Source organism: Carassius carassius, chromosome 37, assembly GCF_963082965.1.
Source record: "Carassius carassius chromosome 37, fCarCar2.1, whole genome shotgun sequence".
NCBI lineage: Eukaryota > Metazoa > Chordata > Actinopteri > Cypriniformes > Cyprinidae > Carassius > Carassius carassius.
This window is the reverse complement of record NC_081791.1, coordinates 27,037,582-27,065,055: the sequence shown is the minus strand read 5'-3', so window position 1 is coordinate 27,065,055 and position 27,474 is coordinate 27,037,582. Positions and strand designations below refer to the sequence as shown.

The 27,474-nt window shown below is 32.7% G+C and overlaps 1 protein-coding gene across 2 annotated transcripts in view; it reads left to right on the top strand.

Annotated features, from left to right (window-relative positions):
• The window catches only part of ctnnbl1 (catenin, beta like 1), a 196,092-nt gene that overhangs the window by 237 nt on the left and 168,381 nt on the right, over nucleotides 1-27,474 (top strand). For both annotated transcript variants that reach the window (XM_059528468.1, XM_059528467.1), the window contains exons 2-13: nucleotides 1,320-1,490; nucleotides 2,366-2,472; nucleotides 2,550-2,694; nucleotides 3,618-3,710; nucleotides 4,918-5,011; nucleotides 7,556-7,647; nucleotides 9,082-9,154; nucleotides 10,136-10,194; nucleotides 11,077-11,225; nucleotides 12,469-12,650; nucleotides 21,942-22,039; nucleotides 23,892-23,972. In XM_059528468.1, the coding sequence (XP_059384451.1) occupies nucleotides 1,320-1,490; nucleotides 2,366-2,472; nucleotides 2,550-2,694; nucleotides 3,618-3,710; nucleotides 4,918-5,011; nucleotides 7,556-7,647; nucleotides 9,082-9,154; nucleotides 10,136-10,194; nucleotides 11,077-11,225; nucleotides 12,469-12,650; nucleotides 21,942-22,039; nucleotides 23,892-23,972 (1,344 nt within the window). The remainder of the gene's footprint in view (nucleotides 1-1,319; nucleotides 1,491-2,365; nucleotides 2,473-2,549; nucleotides 2,695-3,617; nucleotides 3,711-4,917; nucleotides 5,012-7,555; nucleotides 7,648-9,081; nucleotides 9,155-10,135; nucleotides 10,195-11,076; nucleotides 11,226-12,468; nucleotides 12,651-21,941; nucleotides 22,040-23,891; nucleotides 23,973-27,474) is intronic.

The window sequence follows — 27,474 nt, the reverse complement described above, 5'->3', positions numbered from 1 at the left end:
TCTATCAACGTGTTATTAACAAACTTGATTCATTAATACAAAAATAAACCAATTTTTCAATCGTTACAAGTGATTAAGTGGTGTTTAAGGTTGTTGTAAGTAGGTAAAAGCCCTGATGAATCTTTTACTGAATTAGCAAAGACGCACGAGGGTTTGTTTCTATGCTAATGCTATGTTAGTGTTTTTATTTATTATTAGTATTTTTTTAAGATAGACTTTTTTTGGTAAATTTGCAACTGAACAACATTCCCTCGATTAAGATTTTTCTTGAAACCTATCATCCAAGGTGTTAATTAGGATAAAATAATACTTTAGTTTAACGAATTTATTACTTTTACATTAATTTAGCAAATGTTTTTATCCTAAAACATAAAATATAACATCAGATTATGACTTTTAACTAAAGTAGTAAACTTTTGCCTTTTTTTTTTACTCAAAATACAGTTTGTAAATCGTTTTATTACAAATATTTTTATTAATAATATATTTTTTTGTCTGGTGTTGATAATATAAATCACAACAATAATAATAGTTGTTGTTTTTGTTGTTAAAATGATTATTTTATGGCTGAAAACCAGTTTGACTAAATAAATTGTTAATGTTTCTTGAAACAACATGCCTAAATTATGTTTATTGGGATGTTATTTCAAAACTTTTGTTTAAATTTTTCTTTACATATTTATTTATGACTTAATAAATAAATTGGTTATATGTTACAACCAATAAGATTTAGACAAAACAGTAAAAATGTAAAATATTGTATCAGTCTGATTAGGCCAATATTAAAAGTGTCTTTTTTTTAATTACAAAGATATGTTATTTGTGTTTTATTTGAACATTATTTAGTTTTAATACCTGATTTAATACATTTTTATAATTAGAGTTTGGAAACATACTGTAAAAAAATTATTTACATATTTATTATATATTTATATTAGTAAGCTTATTGGTAATCTGCATTTATTTGTTTTTTACTTGTACATTATCTAGTTTTAATACATGATTTAATACATTTTTAGTCTGAGTTTGTAAAATGTACTGTAAAAAAACTATATATTTATATTAGTAAGCTTATAGGTAATCTGCATTTAAAATATTGGTTGTTTTCTTCTGCATAGCACAATTTATTCATCAGTGAAGCTCAACAAGTATGACATTGTATTTTTGTTCAGAAATGATTAAAAAGGTCTTCTAGTCACAGTGGCAGAAACGTCTTTGATGCAGATGTGTGCGATCGCTCTTGTATGAATCTGAGAATAGTCTCTCGTGGTTAAACAGAGTGTGTGGATCCGTCATGTGAAGTAATCTTTTCTGTTTAGCCCGACCGAGGTGCCAAGAGACCCAGAGCTGAAGACAGCCGCGAGGAGTCCAGGAGCAAGCAGAGGCCGGCGGGCCGAGATGCAGGACGAGGCCCGGACAGCGAGGAGCAGACCGGAGACGGAGAGAAGATCCTGGAGAGACTGATGGATCAGGACGGAGAAGATCCAGAGGTGAGATCAAACCTGAGACACTGGTAGGGGTTATTTTACCCCGGAGTGGTTCTTTCTCAACACAGATGTGCTCTGGTGGGGAATTATGTTACATGCAGACTGTTTTATGCCAGTGCAATTTTATTTGATAAACAGTTTATATAATAATATATAGTAATAGAAGTATTTGATGGTTTTCACAAAAGCACAGTGTTTCAGAAATATTACAGTAATATTACAGTAATAATGTCTACTATTCTAGATTCCCCATTTAACAATGCAATTAAAATAACGTTTTGTGATGGACAGTTATATAATTTCAGGGTATTTTATTTTTATTTTTATTTTTTACACAAGACTAAAAGTTTTAGAATTTTTATCATGTTAAAGTTTTTTCATAGTATCTTTTTTAATCGTTTATTTATTTTGTGCCATGTAAATAGGCGAAGATTCTGACATGGCATTATAATAAATAAAAATATACTACTACTTAACACAAGACAGTTTTTATTCATATTTTTTGAGCTATAACCAATATTATTCCAGATTTATTCATAAAAATATGAATTATTTAAATATGTATTGTTACCATTAATCTGTTTTATTTATTTATGTATTTTTTAATGAATGTGGTGTTATTGCCAGTATAAAAAATCTACACTGTTTTGCATTTTCATTTGTTTATTTTTTTAATGACATTCACACTAGATTCCAATCTAGAATTTTTCAGGCTTCAAATAAAATTAGCCATCTAAACATTTTAGTGTAAATAGGTGCATACCTGTTGATAGTGATGCACCTTTAGCTGTATAAAATAGTATTTTGAACTTGAAAAAAAGCAGATCTGATGATGTCATATTCAGATTCATGACCTTTGACCTGCTGTGTGTTGACAGGGCGAGCTCGTGGATGAAAGCACAGTGAAGAAAATGATCCTGACCTTTGAGAAGAGATCCTACAAAAACCAGGAGCTGAGGATCAAGTTTCCCGACAACCCCGAGAAGTGAGTTATGACGAAATCTCATGCGAACAGAAGCAAACAGTGAGATGAGATTTGACCTCACTTCCTGTTGTCGACAGGTTCATGGAGGCGGAGCTTGACCTGAATGACATCATCCAGGAGATGCACGTCATCGCCACGATTCCAGAGCTGTATCATCTGCTGGTGGAGCTGAACGCTGTTCACTCTCTGCTCGGCCTCCTCAGCCACGACAACACTGATATCCTCAGCATCACAGTGATATAATAACAAACACTGGTGCTCGAGAAACAACTGCTTTGCATTTTAGTGAGTTAGTTAGATTAGTAGATGCACAGTCTATTGGCATGTTTAAAATTGACTCATTAGATTCAGTAGATGCTTCTATGTGAAATTAAATCTAAACCTAAATAATTGTTAATTTATCTATTTGTTTGTATCAAAACATTGAGAAGTTTGCAAAATCTTATCAGATGTTTTGTTATCCCTTTTGTCCATTTCTGGATTTACTGTATAAAACATATATTCATTTTAATATATTAGTGGTAAGAAAAATATTGGTTAACGTTTATTTAAAAACTATATAAAAAAAGAAATGGTTATTAGCCATAAAAAAAAAAAAAAACAGTTGGAAAGCTGTTAGCAGTCATAACCCAAAAATAAATAATAAAAAAATGTTATTAGCCATAACAAGGAAAATATACACTACCTTTCAAAAGTTTGGGCTCGGTTCAATTCAAAACTGTGTTTATTTGATTGTACATGTAAAATATTTAATGATTGAAATGTTCACGAAACAGTGAAAAAACATTGAATATTTTGAAATATTATTGCAATTCAAAATAAGTGTTTTCTGTGTGAATACTCTTTGAAATATGATTTGTTTGCAGTGATCAAATCAAGAAACATTTATGATTATTAATAATGTTGAAAACGGTTGTGCTGCTTCATGATGAATAGAAGGTCCAAAAACACAGAATTGATCTGAAACAAACCTAAAAAAAAACATTTAAATGTCTTTAAAAAAAAAAACATACAGACCCCAAACTTTCGAGTAGTAGTGTTATTATATTTCTTATTGCGCATAAAAACAAATCAGGATGTGACAGTGTCTCTGTTTTACATGAGCGTTGGTCAGTGTTGTAAGTCCTTAGCGTGGATCACATATCAGCATCGCGGTGGTGGACCTCCTGCAGGAGCTGACCGACATCGACACGCTTCACGAGAGCGAGGAGGGCGCAGAGGTGCTCATCGACGCTCTGGTAAGGAAAGATTCCTGTTATAATCAGAGATAACACCTCATCAGTGGTGTTACAGGAGATCACGGGCTGATTCAGCAGCGTTAGCGGGTCACGGTCCAGCGGCACGACGGGAGTATTAGTAGGAAATGAGCTGAATTACTGCTGCGAGAAATGCTCACTCGTATTTGGCCTGACGTTGGCGAGAGAGAGAGATGATGTTAATATCCAGATGGTTTCAGAGGTTGTGCAATCACGGTTTGTGTCAGATGGAGCAGAGGAAACAGGAAGAGCTTGTGAACAATCAGAGGCTGTTTGAACCACATGCATCTGATTGCTGTTGTTCAGTGTTTGTGTTGTGCAGCCAAGCAAACGCCTTCACACATCTGAATAACACTTTATATGACATCTCCACACACAGGCTATAAAATAGAGCTTTGTGTGTGTATATAAATATTTTTTTAAATTAATACAATGCATTCTGTTTATTTTATTATGCTGATATGAATTTAATATTATTTAAATGTATTATTTAATTATTTTCATTTATTGATTACTTCCCTCCCTACAAAAATACAAGTAACATCTAACCTGGATTTTTCAGGTTCACCATAAAAAAAATAAAAAAGAATTATTTTTTTTTAGATGCATCATAGCAAGTAAACCAGGGCTTTATGAGCGCATCTGTATTTTTTTTTCCAGAGAAAACATTTCAAATAAATGTTGTTCTTTTGAACTTTTTATTCATCTAAGAATCCTGAAAAATAAAATGTATCACAGTTCCCACAAAAATATTCTGCAGCACAGTTTTCAACATTGATGATAATCAGAAATGTTTCTTGAGCAGTAAATCATCATATTAAAATGATTTCTGAAGATCATGTGATAATGAAGATTGGAGGAATAATGCTGTAAATTCAGCTTCACATCAAATAAATAAATTACATTTTACAATGTATTCACATTGAAAAGAGTTATTTTAAATTATAAAATTATTTCACAATTTTTAGTATATTTTTGATCAAGTAAATGCAGCCTAGGTGAGCATCAACCTCAGCATGTGTAAATAGTTTTAATTTACATTTATTTTCTTTGTATATAGTTTTGGCATGTCTAAATTTAGTTTAAAATTTGTTACTATATGTATATATATTATTTTTTTTTTGCATTAGCCTAAATAAATGTCTACATGCTTCTATGTTTGTTGAATGGGTGTTGTTTGTCTGTGTAGTTGGAGGGCCAGGTCGTAGCTCTCATGGTGCAGAATATGGAGCGTTTGGACGAGACGGTGAAGGAGGAAGCTGATGGCGTTTACAACACTTTAGGTAAGACACACGCTAACCAGCTAACAACACACATGCGCTAAGGCAGGCTTCAGTCTGATTTTTATCAGTTCACCGGGAAAACACGCTAAGGGTTGGAAGTTTCCAAACTAAACCCTGGATTGCCAAGTTTGCCATTTAGATTGCTTCTAAAAAATATATATATAATTTAAGTTATGAAAAAAGCATTCCTGCGACTTAAAATATTTTTTAAAGAAAATAAATTAGCTGATAAAATAAATACCTTGAATGCATTTTGGATAAGCGTCTGCCAAATGCATAAATATAAATGATGCTATAAATATCAAGGAATGCTGAAAATAAATGTATCATGGTTTCCACAAAAATATTGTGCAGTACAACTGTTTTCAACATTGATAATAATCAGAAATGCTGGATTTGTACTCACCCTCAGGTCATCAAAGATGTTTATGATGTTGTTTCTTCATCAGATTTGGAGAAATGTAGCATTGCATCACTTGCTCACCAGTGGATGCGAATGGGTGCCGTCAGAATGAGAGTCCAAACAGCTGATAAAATCATCACAGTAATCCACACCACTCCAGTCCATCAGTTAATCTCTTGAGAAGACAAAAGCTGTGTGTTCGTAAGAAACAAAACAAAACTCATTGTCATGTTTTTGTGACGGCACCCATTCACTGCAGAGGATCCATCAGTGGAATGCTACTTTTCCTCACGTTTCTTCATGTTAATGTTTCTTGAGCAGAAAATCTGAATATTATTCTGATTTCTGAAGATCATGTGACACATGTGAAAATACAGCTGTGCATCACAGAAATAAATTACATTTTACAGTACATTCACATAGAAAACAGTTAATTGAAATTGTAATATTTTTGGATCAAATAACCACAGCATTAGAAAGCCTTAGAGACTTTTTTCCAAAACATTAAAATTTCAATTGTTCCAAAGAGCAAATGTGTTTGTGAGAGGGAGGAAATGCCTGAAGCTGCTTTAAAGCTGTTGGAAACAGTGCGTCTGGTTTGCTTCTGGGGAGATAAATGGTCTGACTGAACGGATTTAAGCGGCACATTTCCTCCATGTCTTCCTCTTTCCCTGTCTTCCTCTGCTGTTCCAGTTCTTGTGTAATCTCTTTCCCTTCCTCATGAGATTTCGCACCCTCTCTCTCTTCCTCCCACTCGTCACTGTGAGATTTTTCTCCCATCATGCCTCTGATTGAGTTATCGGGTGTCTTCAGAGTCTTTTATAATACAGATGAGTCTCGAACTCCCTTGTGATGTGTCATATAGAGCTGTTCGCTCTGCTCACTCTTTCCGTCTTTTTGTGTGTCCCGGGCTCGTCTGTGAGCTTTTTTTGTGTCTGGTCTGGGCAGTAGTTCTGATTTTTACTCACACTGGTGACATTTTCTGAGGCTAAAGTAAGATTTTATTTTTGCTTTTTTAATGGTGTTATACTCAAAACATTTTTTTTATTAAAGCAATAGTTCACCCAAATTATTTGTCTTTTTCATTCAAATGCAGGTGCTAGACGGCAAGAAATGCCATAAAAGCAGTCAGTTTTACGATCGCTTCTAGCGAGATTCTCAAAAATATATGTAAATAAATTCAGTATGAATTACTCAGGTGTGTAATAAAACATAGTATTTCCAGGCTTATTAAATTATATTATATTGATATCAGTGCTTGAAATGACCTGATTAATAAAAAATATTAAATTAATTTTATGCATGCACCATCAAAAAAGTTTTATTGTAGACCTACAGACTGTTCAGAGTTCATTAATGCATTCACATCCATTAAAGCATTTATTAATGCATTTAAAGATTTATCAATTTTTTTATGTTTAAGCGTTAATTTATGCATTTTAGGATTTATTCAATTAAACATTTATTAAAGGACTTATGTGTTAAAGTATTTATGCATGCATTTAAGCATTTGAGTATTATATGGTTTTTATTTATGTATTTATTTTTTCATTATAGGATTTATGAATTTATTCATTTATTGCGTTTATACAGAATGTTTAAGCATTTATTAAAGCATTAGTTTATACATTTATATATGTGCACTTATGTGCATAAATGTAAAAAATAAATCCTTATGGTGCATAAGTCCTTAAATCATAAGGATTCATTTCTGTTCATTTTGTTTATAAATGTATTTTTTTCATATAACAGAATACATCTAATTAGAATTAGTAGACGTTAATTATTTCACATTTATGTAATGAAATTGACATGAGTTGATTCATAGCGTGTTTTTAATTCCTAAATGCTAGTCCAAACCTGACGGTCAGTGGTCAGTGTAAACTGATTTGACAGTTTAGTGAAGGCCCAAACTTCAGGTCATCGGGTCGTCTTTATTTCTAAGCCCTGGTTGCTATCTGGACTGATTGTCAAATAAACGCTGTGTATTCTGCGTCCATGCGTGAATGTTTTCTGATCTCACTGCAGTGGCTCCATCAGTTATCATGGCAACTAGGTGAAGCAGATGCTGCAGAAACTAGGTCATAACAGAGAAGCATGGACTTACAGTAACAGCAGATCTGTCTGTCTTTCTGTGGCAGCTGTGATCGAGAACATGGCCGAGTTTCGTCCTGGTCTGTGTACAGAGGCGGCCCAGCAGGGATTGATGCAGTGGCTGCTGAAGAGGATCAAGGTAACATCACTCCATTCACTGATGGGTCCTGCTGTCTTTATGAATGTAGTCTGCTCATAGATGAAATCTGATAATGGAGTTTGGCTTGACAAACCAACATACTGTTATTGTACAAAACAACCAACATGTGACCAAACTCTGGGAAAGAGTTTCAAACTACATGCACTAAACTTGGCAGAGACTTACAGCCAGTCTGAGTGTGGTATATTTATTTATTTATGCTTTTTATTTTCCATGCATTTTATTTTGTACATTCATTTTTGCAAACGTATTTATTTATGCTTTTTATTTTTCATGCATTTTATTTATTTATGCATTTAATTTGTGCATTCATTTTTGCAAACGTATGTATTTTTTTATTTATGCATTTATTTATGCTTTTTTTGCATTTATTTATTAAGGCATTTATTGAAGCATTTAAGAATTTATTTATGCATTTGAAGCATTTATGTATTTATTAACAGGTTTCGTAAATAATATATACTGTACATATCTACAAGTAAACATTGTTAATTTATTTACATTCATTTATTATTATTATTATATTATTATTTGCTTAATTGGCTTTGCTTTATTAATTATGGTAACTATGCATGACTTTGTTTTGTGAGCTGATTTACTATTTGCATTTATGCATTTTATTTATTTATTAATGCATTTATGTATTCTTACATTGATTTATTCATTTATTTATGTACTTTTCATTCAGCATTATTTATACTTTTTTTCTACAGCTTTTGTAAATAATTTTAACCATTATTAATTAATTATTATTGTTTCCAGGTTTTGCTTAATTGACTTTGCTTTATTGATTATAGTAACTACACATGATTACATTACTTTTTGCATTTATGCATTTATTTATTCATGCATTCATGCATTGTTGAGGGATGTTGCAACTGTGTAATATCTGTGTGCAGAATTGTAATAATGATAATCCATAGTTGAGATGGACCACTCAAACAAACACAGCAGTGATTCAGTATTTTAAAAGTGCATTAATGATTCCACTTATTTAACTCTATATTTAACTGTGAGTAGCTTACTTGGAGATGACTGCATTAAACTGTGATAGACATCAGAAAAATGACACACTTCACCTTTAAGTTCAAAGTCAAGCACAAGATGTATATTTTTCCTTGCAGTGAACAGACAGTGTCAGCTGGTTTGAAGTTGGCTGTGCGTTCTGACGGGGGATTTGAGATTTTCATAAGAGCTGTAGGGCTGCTGTCTTTTATCCACGTGAGGTGAAATCCTCCTCAGATTTACCGCTGGCTTCTGGAATAAGAGCATCATGCTGTTCGAGTCTTAATGCTCCCTGAAGACTCCAGCACACCAGCAATTACACTGACAATAGAGAAGACGGCACACAGATCGAATGGTGCGCTGCTGCCAAAGCCATTGAAATTGTGTGTTTGTTGTGTTCCCAAACAGGCCAAGATGCCTTTCGATGCCAATAAGTTGTACTGCAGTGAAATACTGGCTATCCTGCTGCAAAACAATGACAGTGAGTACAAATAAGAGATGTGTGCACGGCTTCATTAAAGACTCCTGTGAATTACATTAATGCTAGTGAATGATTACAAGCTCAATGAGAAACACATTTATTTATTTTTTTGCCCGGAAATTAACATTTGCTGAATTTGTACTCATCCTCAGGCCATCCAAGATGTTTCCTCATCAGATTTGGAGAATTGCTCAGCAATAGATCCTCTGCAGTGAATGGGTGCCGTCAGAATGAGAGTCCAAACAGCTGATAAAAACATCACAATAATCAACACTAAACTCCAGTCCATCATTAATGGCCTGAGAGGACAAAAGCTGTGTGTTTGTAAGAAACAAAACAAAACTTATTGTGACGGCACCCATTCACTGCAGAGGATGCATCAGTGGAATGCTACTTGGCCCTATGAAATGTTTTAGATTTATCAAATTCATTATCAAAAATGGTAGTAATCAAATGAATGTAAAAAACTTTATAATATAAACCTTTATAAGTCGTGTGCATAAAAATATAAATGCATGTCTTTTATTATCATCTGAAAATGTCCCACAGTCACAAAATGTCACGCCGTTTACTCGAGTGAAGCAAAAAATTAATTTTAAAGTTAATTTTCTCTTAACGGTATTTAAAGGAATAGTTCACCAAAATGGGCCATCCTAGATATCCTATTTTTTAATCAAATACAGTATTGAAATGATAATTGTGATTTTGCCATTAAAGTAATCCAACTGATTAAACATGCTTTTTTATTACTTAAATTTAATTTAAAAACCGAATCATTGCATTTGGTAGAAATCAAGCTGATTTGGGTGAAAATCAAACTGCTATCATACTCGTGCTGTGATGTATGACTTTAGTAATGAAGCTCAATAATGGTGTTTTTGCTCTTCTGATTTATCACATGCACGTCTCTCTCTTGGCTTTATTAGCACACTGCACTAACATTCATCATCTTTGCTCTTCACGTCTCTCTCTTTCTCTCAGAAACGAGGGAGCTGTTGGGAGAAATGGACGGGATTGATGTTCTCCTGCAGCAGCTCTCAGTAAGAGCGTCTCTGTCTGAAATCACAGTGTGAGACTCTTTAGAGATCATCACGACCCAGAACATACGGCTGCTCCATCATGATGTTTTCTCATTTCACTATCGATTTCAAATCCCTTGGATCATGTTTGCGTGTTGCACAACATGACCAGACAATGTTTCATTCATTAGTAAAGAATCATTTCAATCAAATCTGTGTAATAAATTAAAGAGAGTGTTTTGTTTTGGCCTGAACAAATAAGATTTATTTTTATTCTTAATTAACATTTAATGCTGTGGTTTTTATACATTTTTATTTTAGTTTAATCTTCAGAATTTTCGTAACTCAAGTTAAACTTAATGAAAACTGTTGAATTGGTGACTAACTGAAATTATAAGTGTTAAAGCAACAAATGTTTTCATTAATATTTTGAATAATTTTTATTTTTATATTTCAGTTAAACAGTTAGAAAATGCATCAGTCACTTTTTCTTTCTTTATTATTAAATATTAATAATAACGTTATTATAAATATTAATTTAAATATTAATAATAAAGTTATTATAATAACTAAAGTTATTGCTTTAGTTTTAATTTTCATGGCAATTAAAATCTTCATAAATTTATTTAATTTTCTTTCTTTTTAATTTTTCTTTTTTTATACATTAATGTTTTTACAAGAATATTGTTCATGCTTCTTTTTCATGACAATTAAGTACAATGCATTTATAAAATATTTATAAAAGGCTTCATTTTTTTCATTATTAATTAAATAATTTAAATTATGTATTTTTTCATTTTAATTAAACATTTTTAAGAAGTTATTGGTAATGCTTGGTGTGATGACAAGCACAATGTGTCTTTATTCATTTATTTACATTGCCATTTTCTGTTCTCCTCGCAGGTGTTTAAGCGTCACAATCCAGCCACGCCGGAGGAACAGGAAATGATGGAGAATCTGTTTGATGCGCTCTGTTCCTGCCTCATGCTTCCAGCCAATCGGGATCGTTTCCTCCGGGGGGAGGGGCTTCAGCTCATGAACCTCATGCTCAGGTGCGTCTCTGATTGACAGCTACAGTTTGTTCCCAAAGTTATTGATTTTCTATCTCTTTTTTTCCTATTTGTCCTGGTCTCTCTTTCTTCACCACTCTATTTCTCTCTGCATCTCCTGACATGTGAAATATTTCCCCGAGGCGTAGATAAACTGTTGTTAGTGATTGGCAGATGAAGGAAGTGCCAGTATGACGGACAGCTACATTTCCCTCGAGCAGCTTCTGTCTGTACAGACCTCTCTTGTGGAGCGGGTTCAGACTCCAGCATAATGTTTATATCAGTTTCTTGATTTATATACACCTGCAGGAAATTCATACAGTATCATGCTTGACTTTAAGGACAACCAAATGAAAGTGGACTGTTGAGAAAACGGTTGTTGCTTTCTTGTTTCTTGAAGTCCAAGGTTTTAGCTCTCAAGTCTAATTTTAGTCAAGGCAGGTTTATTTCTAACACATTTCATAGTACATTTAGTACATGGTAATTAAAAGAAAATTAATTTCAGAAACAATATGGTTTAAAAAAAAAAACTTGATACTTGTTACAAGTATAGTTTACTTGTTAGGGTTAGACTATTTGTTAAATAATAAATAAACACAGTATGCATGCATATTATGTTAATAAGATCTTATTTTGGATGCAATTAATGTTTGACAGCACTATTTTTTTTATATATATATATATATGTATATATACACACACACACACACATTTTATTTTACATTTATATGTATTGTTTTTGATAAACATTAAAATTTTTCTATTCAAAGTGCATTAATGGACATTTTTAAAAATATTTATCTTGTAAATATTATTAAATCTAATTAATATTAGTGTATATATATATATATATATATATATTTATTTATATAAAATAAATAATATTAATCATTAATATTATATAAATATATAAATGTAAAATGTTGTATATAATTGTTATATTTATTAAAGTAATTTGTTTATTTATTTATTTTCTTTGTAAAGCATAATATTGTTAAAATATTATACAATTTAAGTTTTAAAAAAAATTTTTTTTAGTATTTTAAATGTTATTTTTCTTGAGGTTGTCATGAATATAGCCTCTGCGTATTATGTTCATGCAGATTTCTAATTTCTGTGCCGAATAAGTACTGCTCTTATTCCTTCAGTGGCTTTTAAGTAGTTGGTTTCTGTTTCTTTGTAGTTCAGTCTGAGTGTTGTACTTTGAAAGAGTGCTAATGATGCATTTATCACTGTGTGTGTTCAGAGAGAAGAAGATGTCTCGAGTCAGCGCTCTGAAGGTCCTGGACTACGGGGTGATCGGTCCAGAGGGATCAGATAACTGTCACAAGTTTGTGGACATCCTGGGCCTGCGCACCATATTCCCTCTGTTCATGAAGACGCCCAAGAAGATGAAGAAAGTGGGAGTATCGGACAAGGAGCATGAAGGTTTGTAGAAACCAGAGTCCTGAAATGCCTCTTTCTCTGTTGTGTTTCCAGTTCGATATTATTTCCCACCAGTTTTATTCTTTTAAAATGGATTTAGTTTGGCGGAGCTGCTCAATTAGTGGCGAGCGCACACACACAGACGCGTTTGTAATATGACGGCGAGTTCACAGTAATATCTTTTTCTGGGCTATTATTTACAGTTCAGCCGGCGGTTTATTCCTCGGGGAGTAAAGCTCTGCGCTGCTGCTCTTATTGTTTTGCTTCTGCGATACAAATAAGCTCCTCACACTATTTTTAATGCTTATTAGAGACCGAGAGAGAGAGGGGATGCAGACACTTATACCCTGGAGAAAGAGTGTTTGATGGATCTGCATGTGTAAGATGTGTTTGGATGGTGTGGAAAGAGACATGTCTGAAATCAAAACAGTTTTTTTTTTGGAAAGTATTTAGAGATTTGATATTGCAATATTATAAAATTGCATCTTAATTTACACATTCAGCACATGACTTTATTCAAAGTGACTTAAGTAAAATTACTAAAACACTTATGGTCTACTATATATAATTTAACATAAGTATAATTTTTCTTTAATTTTAATAATTTTTATATTTATTTAAATTTGCTTCTTATATTACTTTTAGTTTATTTGCTAATGCAATGCTTCATTGTCACACAAAAACAGTTAAAGGTCCTAATTGGTTTTGTTTACATGCAAACATTAATGTGTGGCTACAGTAAAAAAAAAAAAAAAAGTACAATTTTTAGACTAGTATGTTGTTGTTGTTTTTTTTCCCCAAATGTATTTATTTATTTCTTGTTACACCCCAAAATCTCATTACTGTAATATATATATATATATATATATATATATATATATATATATATATATATATATATATATACAGTACAGACCAAAAGTTTGGAAACATTACTATTTTTAATGTTTTTGAAATTAGTTTCTTCTGCTCATCAAGCCTGCATTTATTTGATCAAAAATACAGAAAAAAACGTAATATTGTGATTATATTATTACAACTTAAAATAATTGTTTTTAAATTTATTATATTTTAAATTATCATTTATTTATGTGATGCAAAGCTGAATTTTTAGGATCATTATCACATTATTATTTTAATATGATGATTCATTATCAAAGAACATGTGATACTTTTTTAGGATACTTTGATGAATAAAAAGTAAAAAAAAAAAAGCTATGTTTTTAAAATATAAATATTTTTTAATAACAATATACACTACTGGTCAGTATTTTGGGGTCAGTAATTTTTTTCTTCTTTTTTTTTTAATAAAATCAATACTTTTATTCAGCAAGGATGTGTTAAATTGATAAAAAGTGATAGTAAAGAAAATATATTATTAGAAAATATATTATTAGAATTTTTTATTTTGAATAAATGCAGTTCTTTTTAACCTTTTATTCATCAAATATATGAGACAGCAGAACTGTTTCCAACACTCATAATAAATCAGAATATTAGAATGATTTCTAAATGATCATGTGATCGACTGATGTTACATGTGACACTGAAGGCTGGAGTAATGATGCTGAAAATTCAGCTTTGCATCACAGGAATAAATTATTTTTTTTAAGTATATTCAAATAGAAAACTATTATTTTAAGTTGTAATAATATTTCACAATATTACAGTTTTTTCTGTATTTTTGATCAAATAAATGCAGGCTTGATGAGCAGAAGAAACTTCTTTCAAAAACATTAAAAATAGTAATGTTTCCAAACTTTTGGTCTGTACTGTATGTATATGTATGATCCTTGAGCACAAAAGCAGTCTTGAGTCGCTGGGGTGTATTTGTAGCAACAGCCAAAAAACATTATATGGGTCAAAATTATTATCGATTTTTCTTTTATGCCAAAAACATTAGGATGTTAAGTAAAGATCATGTTCCATGAAGATATTTTGTAAATTTCCAACCATAAATATATCAAAATGTAATTTTTGATTAGTAATATGCATTGCTAAGAAGTTAATTTGGACAACTTTAAAGATAATTTTCTCAGTATTTAGAGTTTTTTTTGCACCCTCTGATTCCAGATTTTCAAAAAGTTGAATTTCATTTGCTAAATTAGCACACATTTTCCTTTTTTTTTCTTTTAATTGCACATTGTTTTGTGAGGAATATGAACCCTGTTTTTAGGAGCAGTTAACCATTATTGCATGTCTATTAAGCATATCCACCATAATATTTTTACTTTAATGTAAACAAAAATAAAAAATATTTTTACATGATATATTCCCCAAACTGCAGTAAGTAGCCTATTTATCATGCTAGTATTTGTGTAGAAGTTTGTTTATTTATTTTGTAAACTGCACTTTGCCTATTTTTAGGATCTGTTATATTTAGGATCCGGAATACATTTATAAAATAAAAATATATATTTGCATGTGCTCTGGATTAGCTAATTTGTCCTCAACAGTAACCGTTTCTCCTTCATAATAAAAACAGTTGTGCACATTTTTAATTGTTGTAAATTGGTTTGTTTGTTGTCTTGGAGCACACATCGTATTATGATGTTGTCAATATGTTGGGTGTGAGATTACTCCGGCATCAATCAGCTGTTAGCCTCTTAAATCTTGACGACAAAAGTTGTTTATGAAGATGCAGCGCTTAATTAATTACCAGCTTTGACGACTGAGAGTTTGAGTAATTAAACGGCTAAGCTCTTACGGACGATCGAAAAAGTTCAGACTGATCCCCATAAAACACCCTCTGAATGCATTAGCATTCGTAATTAGCTGATTAGAAAGCACTCTTTGTTTGCAAACAGACCAGAAGGATTTAGAGAGGAGACATAATGTCTTCTGCCACACTGCATTGTGTGCAAGGCTTTTATGGACAGATAATAGTTTAAAAGAAGTGGGAAGAGCAACAAAAAAGTTACAACTCCAGCTAAACTTCTGTGCTGTTAATCACGCTTTGTATAGGAAACTGAAACAAGCGTCGACAGGTAAACAATCCTGACAGACACAAAGAGAAAGATCAGCTCGAGCACAACATCTGAAAAGAGCCTCGGACGCTTTCACACAACCTTCACAGAATAATTGCATGTCGTCGAGCAGGAAAACAAAGAATTAAGACATTGTCAGGATGTGTTTTAGCTAATGAAGTGTTAAGAGTGAAGTAGGTTGAACTTGCCATCAGCCAATTTAAGCTTCCTCCGTTATAAACGTCTTGAATGCAGTTTGGCCGTTTTCTCCAGAGATAGAGAGGTGTGTGTGTGTGTGTGGTTGAAGGTTTTGGGTTCATTCCAGCCGCAGGGAAGAGGGTTACAGCAGCCTCAGGCTGGTGAAGATGAACAGAATTAAGATGAGCTTAAAAGAGGGCCAACTAATTCTAACTAGTGTCATTTTAGTATCTTGTTAAAAATTTTTTTTTAAATTAACCTATATATTTTTTCATTTCCATTTTAATTTTAGTTTAAATTTTAGTAATTTGGTGTTTTTTTATTGCCTATTTTTTATTTTATATATATATATATATATATATATATATATATATATATAAATTTAAAAAAATGTATTTCATTTTGTTTTGTTTTTTTGGTTCATCACATTAAAGTAAATGAAAATTAAAAATGTTGCATTGACAGCTAGCTGAAAAAAAGTACGTTTATTTTTTATACATTTTCAATCATTTTTAAGTTTTTTTTTTTTAATTTTTTTTATAATTTCCAGTAGTTATTTTAATATCATTGACATGTAGTTTTATTAATAACTGAAGTTTTTATTTTTGTATTTTCATTTTAGTTTTTGTTATTAGTTATTTGTTGTGTTTGCAATTTTATATTGTTTTTTTTCTCTGTCTATATGTCTATATGGCTTTTATAAATTATTTCAGTTTAATCTTCATAATTTGCGCAAATCAAGTTAAAAAAAATTTATAAAAAGGAAAATTTGAAATTTCATAAAAATTGTTCATTAAAAAAATGCAACTTTTGAATCGACAACTAATTGAAATAATTTGTTTTCAGTTAACATAAAAAAATGTTTTAATATTTTGAATTAGTTTTTATATTTAAATTTTAGTTAAACAGTTCACAGATGTGTCAATTTTATAAGATTCTTTCTTTCTTTGGTTATTTTTTTTTTATTTCTTTTGGTTTATTTTTAAAATGAAAAATCTTTTTTTGTGTCTGTACAGCGCTTGATCATTTTATTCTAGTTTGTTATTTTAGTAAACCGAGTTAATCTAAATGTTAATCTTACATTTTTCAATTTTTCAGTTTATTTTATTTCCAGCAATGTTTTTTTCATCTAACCATATTAACTCTGTCCTGCATCTAAAGCCGCTCGAGTGGCTGTGGATCTGTTGGGCTGATTATTTATGAGTCATGTTAGACTAAATGACTCTCCAGTTACAGAGAATAATCTTTGGAGAGTTGTAAGACAACGTTTGAGACAAACCCATTTGCTTCGACGTCTCAACGCGACTCAAAATTGGCCGAACGTGAACCGAACTGATGACGAAGAGGTGAAGCAGCACTTCATTTATTTCTAATGAATGTCTTTTAACTGCTTTTTAATCTCTACCGGACACGTAATAATTGCAGGAAGTGCTTGAGTCGCTGTGCTAAATTAGATCAAGAGCGTTGTGTAATTGCGCTGATCTCCAGAGCTCTCCTAATTCTCCCGTCTGAAATGAAACTTGGAGTCAGATCATTGTTACGACGTGTCCTCAACGGTTTCACTAATGGATTCATTATTGAAAATTAGCAGTGCTTTTGCTGCAGATTCGTACCATGATAATGTGATAATCCGCTTTGTTTCCAGGGATTTTCTTCAACTGTAACAAAAAAACCTTTATCTTGTCTCTCTATGCAGAAGAACACATGGTTATGTAAATTAGTTGCATAAAAGGCTTAAGCATCAAGTTTTTCTTTATCTGGTATTTCGTAAATAATGCAAATGTAAATACCTGAGGAATATTTTCTGCTGGGCCTTTTGAGATAATTTTGTGGGTTTTTTTAGTCCCAGGCTATATTTTAATGACCTTTACACATCAAAATGGTTTCATGTCATGGATATATTGTTTTTAATCAATTTATGAATGATTTGTATTGGTGTATAATGTATTTTGATTAAATTATAAATTAATATTTTCTTAATTTTATATAACTTAAATAAGTTTGTCAGTTTTTAAATATATTTTTTATTTATCATATATACATTTTCAATCATACATTTTACAATTATATTTAAAAAAATGTTTTATTATAAACATCTTTATTTATTAATTAATTACATGTGTATAATGTGTTTTTATTCATTATAATTTATAAATGATGATTTAGTAATATTTCCTTGTACATAATTTTTTTTATTTAATTATTTTTTTCTTTATCAATCATATATAATTTTTCTATTTATATATAATTTATAAATTATATTTTCCAATTATAGTTTTAATATTATTTTTAATACTATTTTTGTATAATTTGTTTAAATTATTTTTACATTAATTTCCATTTTAATATATATATATATATATATATATATATATATATATATGCGCTTTAAGCATATATTTGTATTGCTATACATTCTATTAATTATAATTTATAAATTAATGTTTAAATGTTTCTTTTTAAATTTAATTATATATTTATATATAATTCCTTTTAACATGTACTCATTATAAATGCGTTATTACAGATGATAGAACGTTACAGTGTATTTATTTTTAATTATGAAAATGCTAACGACTCTCAAATGACATATCACACTATATGAACTAAAAATGGTCAAATTAAGCTTTTCCCCATTCTTTCTGTTCTCATTTAGCCTTCGGTCATCAAGCTGACGGTCTTTGATGAACGGTTTCTCTTGTGTTCGTCCCACATAGAGTAGCGCCCCCTACTGGACATCCCACCACATTCATGACCCGCCAGCCAATGGCCTTCCTCCCTGTTGCCACGGCGACCCGGAGTGATGTAGTCGGGTAGCCGCGTCCTGTTTCCTGTGTGTAATGATGACAAAAGCTTTCCTGCAGCAGAGCTGTGAGATAACACACTTATCTCAGACCTCTAACCTGCACCTCTCTCCTCTCATCCGCTCCCTGTGGCTGTATTCCTCTCCCCACACACTTTATTCTGCTGCTAATAACGTTCCCTCGCTGCTGGTGGCCGTCTTGAGGACCGTGACATCGCGGTGCTGACCGAGCGCTTCCTCTCATGTCTGTTGATTAATGTGTGCCCCGCGGCATTAGGATGCGTAATGTGTTGTTTAAGAGATGCATGCGGATTGATGTTTAAACTCATTAGTATTCAGTGGCGACGAGGACCGAGGCCAAATTAAATAGTTTTATCAAGGCCGTCTGATTATGGGTTGTGCGAGATAGTGTTTACATATTGATTTTTAACCTGATGGAGAATGGCTTTCATGGACGCGCTGTTATAGAAGACGTTAAAAGTTGTTTAAGTTCAGTCGACGTAGAAGGGCATTGGTGTTAAACGAATAGTTCAACCAAAAATGTACATTTCCTAAATTATTATTCAATCTCAGGTCATCCGAGATGTATATGATGTTGTTTCTTCATCAGATTTGGAGACATGTAGCATTGCATCACTTGCTCACCAATGGATGTGAAAGGGTGCCGTCAGAATGAAAGCTGGTAAAAACATCACAATAATCCACACGTTACTCCAGTCCATCATTTAACATCTGGAGAAGACCAAAGATGTTTACAACTTCAATACGTTGCTTCTCCGTAAAATATCCATGAAATTGCTATTTCTAGTGAAACAAAGAATTTAGCCTGAATCAGGAGAGAAATCTGCACAGATGGAAAAACAGCTCTGAACAAATATGTGGGTGGATTCTGATGTGAGAGACAACAGGAGACTTTTCCTCTGGAGGAAGCGTTAAATTATAAACTCGTATTTTAGCCGGAAGCAACCGTTTGAAGTAAAAAAAAAAAAACTTCTTTGATGGATTTGTTTCTTACAAACACACAGCTTTCCTCTTCTCAAGACATTGACTGATGGACTGGAGTGATGTGTGGATTATTGTGATGTTTTCATCAGCTCTCATTCTGACGGCACCCATTCACATCCACTGGTGAGCAAGTGATGCAATGCTGCATTTCTCCAAATCTGATGAAGAAACAAACTCCTCTACATCTCGTATGGCCAGAGATCGAACCCATTTTAAACCAATTTTAATTTTAGGAATAGGATGAACTCTTTCTGTGGCAGTCCCTGAGTCTCATGTGATGGACTCTTTCTTACTGTAGAGTCCCTCTTGAAGGCAAACAAGCCGTCAGATCAGATTTACGGCGTGTCTGATGTCTTGTTGCACGCCGTTTGGCTCAGCATTAGTGTTTTTACAGGCGACAGCAGTGTGTGAAGACTTTCATACTCTTCACTCCACATCAATTAAAGCTTTTAGTGCAGCCTGGTATTTCCATTTGCAGCAGTTATCACAGACTCGCTCGCCAGTTCTCCTTTTATGTCTTTATGTTAATTATAACTTTTGGCTCTCTGTGGGTGCTTTCTATAAAACAAATGTAAGTATTTGAAAAATATGAAGCAGCACAACTGTTTCCCACATTGATGATGATCAGAAATATTTCTTGAGCAGCAAATCATCATATTTTCATGATTTCTGAAGATCATGTGACACTGAAGACTGGAGGAATGATGTTGAAAATACAGCTGTGCATCACAGAAATAAATTACAGTTTAATATATATTCAAATAGAAAATGGCTATTTTGAGTTGTAATAATATTTCAGAATTTAACTGTATTTTAATCGAATAAATTATGCTTTGGTGAACCTACCAGACTCAAACGTCACTGTGGGATCTTGGCCCTTAAAACCCAACGCTGTATAACTTTTACACTGAGCGCTGATTCACACACACTTTCTCATCTGGAGTCTGTGCAGTCAGAGCTCCACCAACACCCAAACAAAAACCTCTCGTTTAAAGTGTTTCATCTCAATTAAAACACTGATCCAAATACTCAGAAAGGTGAAAAAGTGCATGGTCTTGTGGATCCTGGACTACTTACTAATTTTTTTTTTTATAAATAAATCAAGTTGTATTAATCTGTTTTCTAATCTTGACCTGCTTCAAATGTGAATTCCTTTGAAACTTCACATTTAAGCTAAAGTTTATTCAAAAACACTGAGAAAAAACAAGTGCATTGTGAATGCATCTTGACATTGCATATGACATTTTTAAAGCAAAGTATTATTAGCATTGTGAGTGGAAACAATTAACTTTATTCCAAATTTGATAATATTGTATGTGTTTAAATTAATAATTAATGCTTTCTATAAAACAAATGTAAGTATTTGAAAAATATGAAGCAGCACAACTGTTTCCCACATTGATGATGATCAGAAATATTTCTTGAGCAGCAAATCATCATATTTTCATGATTTCTGAAGATCATGTGACACTGAAGACTGGAGGAATGATGTTGAAAATACAGCTGTGCATCACAGAAATAAATTACAGTTTAATATATATTCAAATAGAAAATGGCTATTTTGAGTTGTAATAATATTTCAGAATTTAACTGTATTTTAATCGAATAAATTATGCTTTGGTGAACAAAAGAGACTTTGTTCTAGCGCTCCAAAACACTTAGTCTCGATTAATCGATTCAAAATAAAAGTTTATGGTTACACACTATATGTGTGTACTGTTTATATTTATTTTGCATATATAAATACACACACATACATGAGTATATATTAAGAAAAAAAGTTAGATTTATATGTAAAATATTTATATTTATATATACAAGTGTTTACATACACATATTTTTAAATGTATGTACACACACACATAGTACGTAAACAAACTTTTATTTTGAATCAATTAATCGCAACTAATAGTTTTGCAGCCCTACTTCTTTCAAAAACATGCAAGTAGTTTATAAAACCCACAAGCCTTATAGAAGTGATTCAAGAAAAGTCCAGATTGAAATCATCCAGACAGCAAAAGCAGTGTTAGGAAAAGAAAATGTCTTCATAACTCAGCCCTTCATATTCAAGTGTGTTCTCAAGTCAACTTTACAGTCGCTTCTGCACTGCTTTCACTCTGACAGCTACAAGAGAAAGTTTGAAACCTACTTTTTAAAACTGCAGGAGGACTTGTATGAACCGAGGACGTCTAAGCTCTTGTGTCTAGAAAAGCAGATGCTGTCACCTCCCACTCATTGCTCGCTGCTTTAACTTGATGTAATGTGAGTGGAGGACACTAATGTGTTAAATCAGGACACTAAAGCCTTGTTTTCTTCTGGCAGAGCATGTGTGCTCCATCATCGCCTCCATGCTGAGGAACCTCAAAGGGCAGCAGAGAAGTCGTCTCCTCAGCAAGTTCACGGAGAACGACTGCGAGAAGGTAAAAATAAGACGGCTGACATACGGCTTTATTATCTTCTGCTTCTATAAACGGCGGAGTGACGGAAGAAGAGCGCTTTAGGAGAGTTTAATGGTTTAATGCTGCCATAAAGATAATGTAGACTTAGTCAGAACATGCTGTGCTACTTTCTGACCATTTCAATAGAAATGTTGTGCTTTCAAATTGTTATAATTGTAACATTTTAAATACATTCTGAACCGCAATTGAAACTTCTATCACCATCATCTTTTCCTTCCCCTTTATTTTTTAATGCTTTAGTTTTTTGCTTTTCATATGTTGTTTATTTCAGTTTTTTTTTTTTTTGGATGTTTTATTAATTTATTTATTTTTGTACACTCTCGTTTATTCATTCTTTTAGTTCTTTGAGACATGCATTTGTTCTTTGTTTCATTCATTGGTTGGATGTTTTGTTATTTCGTTATTTTCGGTTGATTTTTGTTGGCTCTTTCTTTCGTTTGTTCATACTTTTATTCATCATATCATCCTATAGCCTATTTATTTTTGTTTCTTTTTTTTATTCTTCTTTTTTCTTTCATCGAGTGTTCTTTATTTCCTTCAGTTTTGTTTTGGTTTTGTGCTCTCTTTCAATTTTTCTATTTGTTTTAATTTTTTTTCTCCTATTTTCTTTGAAATCTTTTAGTTTATCCTTTATCGTTGGTTTTCTTTAACCTTTTTGGCTTTTTGTTTTTTCATTTGTAATTTTTTTTCATGCCATTTTTTGGTTGGTTTTTGTTTTTCTCTTTTGTTTGTTAATTGTTTTTTCATTATTTTATAAATTCCTTCAGTCTATCATTTATTTATTTTTATTTGATACGTTTTTCATGTTTTCCTTTTCCTCTTTTGTTTGGTGTTCTTTATTTCCCTCTGTTTGGTTTGCTTGTTTGTTTGTTTTTGTTTTCACTATTTCTTCTTTTGCCCATTTAATTATTTATTTTTCTCTTTTTTTTCAGTTTGTTGCTTTTTGATCTTTGTTTGCTCTTGTTGGTTTATTTTTGTTCTTCCCTTTTTAATTTGTCTCTTTTTTTTGTTTATTCCATTTTTTTTCATTTGTTGCTCCTGCTATTTTGAGTGTTTCTTAATCAGTTTGGTTTATTTACCTTTTTTCATTTATTCTTATGCTTGTTCTTTTTTCATAGCCATTTTGTTTTGTTTGCGTCTGTTCTGTTCTTTTCATTTGTTCTTTATTTTCTTTGTTTGTTAGTTTATGAATAAAACATTAAACCTGTTGCTTGTTTTTATTCATCTTTTTATTAATGAATTTAGTCTCAATGCTTTTTTGTTTCTTTCTTTTGTTCTTTATCTCCTTGGTTTCTTTCCTCTTGCCTGTTTTCTCTCTCTCTCTCGTTGTGTCGTGCATCAGTGTAATAATGCTTCATGCCGGTGTTGTTTGGAGCGTGCCGTTTTCTCCTGTGTCCTGTGTTATACGTCTCCTTTAGTCTCTGTCGGGGGTCTCCATACATCACCTGGACGGACACGTGTGCTGTTATTGCTCAGCAGTCACTACTCCTAAAATAACCCTCACAGTCCTGCCGGGGCCTGTTTCATCACTCTGACAGCAGCAGTGCATTATTGGTAGTTTCTGGAGCTAAAAGATTTCGGCCACACGGGCATCATGCCTCACTCCTGTTCGTCTTCAGATTGTCACAGGAATTGCTGGGAAGGGGATGACGAATGCTTCTGCTTGTCTTTAAATAACACAGCCGCCATTTGTCTTGTTTGCCGTGGTTAAATATGAAAATCATTCACATAATGCAAATTTGGGTCCTAAAGCACATCTCTGGTGTTTGGGTGCATTTGTAACACGCTCGCCCTCGTTCACTCTCTTCTGCAGGTCGACAGACTCATGGAGCTGCATTTTAAGTACCTGGAAGCCGTTCAGCTCGCAGACAAGAGGATCGAAGGAGAGAAGCACGTAAGATTCACACACACACACACACACGTTCGCGGTTGATTGGCAGTATCTCCTCGGCGAGGGCAGATCTGTGTGTGAAGATAAGAGCAGACCTACCAGACTCAAACGTCACTGTGGGATCTTGGCCCTTAAAACCCAACGCTGTATAACTTTTACACTGAGCGCTGATTCACACACACTTTCTCATCTGGAGTCTGTGCAGTCAGAGCTCCACCAACACCCAAACAAAAACCTCTCGTTTAAAGTGTTTCATCTCAATTAAAACACTGATCCAAATACTCAGAAAGGTGAAAAAGTGCATGGTCTTGTGGATCCTGGACTACTTACTAATTATTTTTTTTATAAATAAATCAAGTTGTATTAATCTGTTTTCTAATCTTGACCTGCTTCAAATGTGAATTCCTTTGAAACTTCACATTTAAGCTAAAGTTTATTCAAAAACACTGAGAAAAAACAAGTGCATTGTGAATGCATCTTGACATTGCATATGACATTTTTAAAGCAAAGTATTATTAGCATTGTGAGTGGAAACAATTAACTTTATTCCAAATATGATAATATTGTATGTGTTTAAATTAATAATTATAATAATAATAATAATAATGATTGATTGTGGTGTTGCTGCGTATTTCTTTTTAAAATAATCTATTATCATTTATTAATAACATTGTGAATGTCAACATTTTCAGAATTCCAAATATTATAATATTGCACATTTACAATCTATATTATTATTATTGTTATTAATACATAAGTATTGCTGTTGTATATTAAGTAAAGTATTATTATCGTTGATCGTATTGCATGTAATTTTAAAATCTATTCTTATTAATCGATTAGTATTGTTTTTGCATATTAATTACAAAAAAATATTATCACTGTTAGAATTGTATAAACTAAATTAAAATAATCTACTATTATTATTATGGCTGTTATTGTTTTAGTATAAAGGATAATGTTAGTGGCACGGTTTTATTAAAGTTTTGTGACTTGGTTTATTAATGGAGAATGTAGTTGGTGTGTGTTTTTAGATCCGTTACTCTCGTTATGTAAGTTGTGGGGTCTCAGCCAGCGATAATTAACATGGAGATGATTAAAGGCAGATGCTAAGTGATGATAATTGTCAGGTTGGGCAGTTATTCCACATTGTGTAACTGTATTTCATCAGCCAACATCCCTGAGTGTGTTGTGATTGTAGGGTAGACTTATATGTTTTTGTGTGTGTGTGTGTGTGTGATTATACTCTGTATGAGTGTGTGTGTTATAGAGTGTGTGCTCTGGGGTATTGGCGTGTGTATGTTGAGGATGTGATCTGGGCACAGATGTGGACTCCTGCAGCTTGTGTCTCATCCATCCTAATGTGTGTGTGTGTGTGTGTGTTTCCCGTCCACATTATTTGACTCTGTGCTCTAGGACTATAAATCGTGTCTGAGAAGCGGTGACAGGAATATGACTGTGGAAATGTCTGCTCTTGTTTCTCGCCCGTCGACTGAACTCCAGCGCTCCCCGCAGATGAAACTGTGTTCGTGGCTTTCTCCGAGCGCTATAAAAGTATATCACCCATAGCAGAGCCCTTGTTTAAAAACGCCTCGGAGTGCTGTCAGCGCCGCGCTCATGTGAACCCGTCTCGCCTCCTTTTACTGCTTAATGACAGCTACAAATTCTCTCCGAATTGCATTTCCTAAACACAGACCCCTCTGCTCGTCCCCTGCTCTTCTCGTTCTGCCGCAGCGCCCCACACTCGTGCACACGCACAAGGGTCTTTGGGAAATCTCGAAAGGATCCATGGAGGAGATGCTGGCATGGTGTGCTCAGATTAATTTAGTCTGTGTGTGTCGTGAGACTCAATCACAGGTCCCGGTGTCGCTTTGTTCTGCCTGTCATATTAACACCTGCAGTTCTCCAACAGGAAGTGACTAAAAATCACTCTGTGTCCCTGAGGTGAAGCCGCTTGTTATTTGCACTCGTGTAATTGACTCGCCGAAGGCTGTGCCTCTGTAACGAGACCTGAATAACGCCTGCGAAAGATCGAAGCGCTCTGTTCTCACAGCGTGATGATGATGAACGTATTCTTTTTTTGCACGCTCTTTAAATCAGTCCTTAAGTATGAACTGGAATTCCTTAAATTAACGCAAGTATTTACTTTCTTAATGCGTTGTCCTATTTTGCGTAATTGCGTAACATTTAATATAAATATATAGCTAATTTTTTATTTTTATTTAAAATATTAAAATTAAATTAAATATATTGTGTGTATATGTGTGTGTGTGAGTATATGAACATATAAATATATATATTAATGCATATTTAATATGAATATATAGACTATTTACAGTAACATTTATTGTAAATATTAAATAGTGTGTGTGTGTGTGTGTGTGTGTGTGTGTATATATAAATTACAATTACAAATGTTACATTACTGTATTTTATATTACTTAAATTATATATATATATATATATATATATATATATATTTAAATATTAAAAATATTTTTTATACATTTTTATAATAAAACTATTATTAATAATAAATAGTATATATTCTATAATATAAACAAGTTGATTTAGATGAAAAATTAAAATATTTCTGGTCTTAATTTGCTTGATTCATTGGTCCGCATTCTTTTAAATAAAAAAAAGTCTGTCTTTTTAATCTTTTATCAAAATGTTATTAACTTGGGCGGCCATTGAAACATCTTATCTTTTCAGCTAGCATCAGCAAGGTCGCACAAGCTATTCAATCATTGTTTTTAGCTGCTGTTATAGGGAATTTTATGAAACCTTCATGAGACACAATATGATTCATTTAATACAGTTTTACATTTACACATTTGGCAGATTCTTTATCCAAATATGACTTGTATTGCATTCAATGCAAACATTTTAAAAGCTCATGCAACCCTGAGAAGCGAACCCATGACCCACATTGTTACTAGCCGCATGCTCTGCAGTTTGAGCTACAGGAATGAATGAATGCTTGATTTGAAAAGGAAAAGCCACTTTTGAGACACTGCTAGATGAACTTGACCTTCTTCCTTCTCAGAAATCCCACTTTTTCCAATGCAAATAACTTTTAATGGATAAAATCACATGCTGTCCACAGGAGATGCATTGAATGTGATTTGACCTGTCCTGGTTTTTTGGAAAGCCTCTCGCCGCGATCAGAGCCATGTTCTGTGTGTCTTCAGCAGCCCGTGACGGCCAGCTCTCGCCAGCCTGCCGTTCCTGCAGCGTTCCCTTTGTGTTCACAAGCCTTTCTGCTAGCTTGCCAGCGCTTTATGCTCAAAAAGATTGAGATCCCCTGGAGAGAGGCCAATGTCAATCGCTGCAATTATGGCACTCAACAAATGCCAAACGTCTTTGTCCATTTAGATTCGTCTGCAGGTGCTGAAAAGCTGAAGAGTGTGAAAAATAACCTTTTTGAAGTGATCTGAGATAATTATCCAGAGCCTTTTAAACATGCATGTGGTTTTCTTGCTAATCAGTATGCATGTATTAG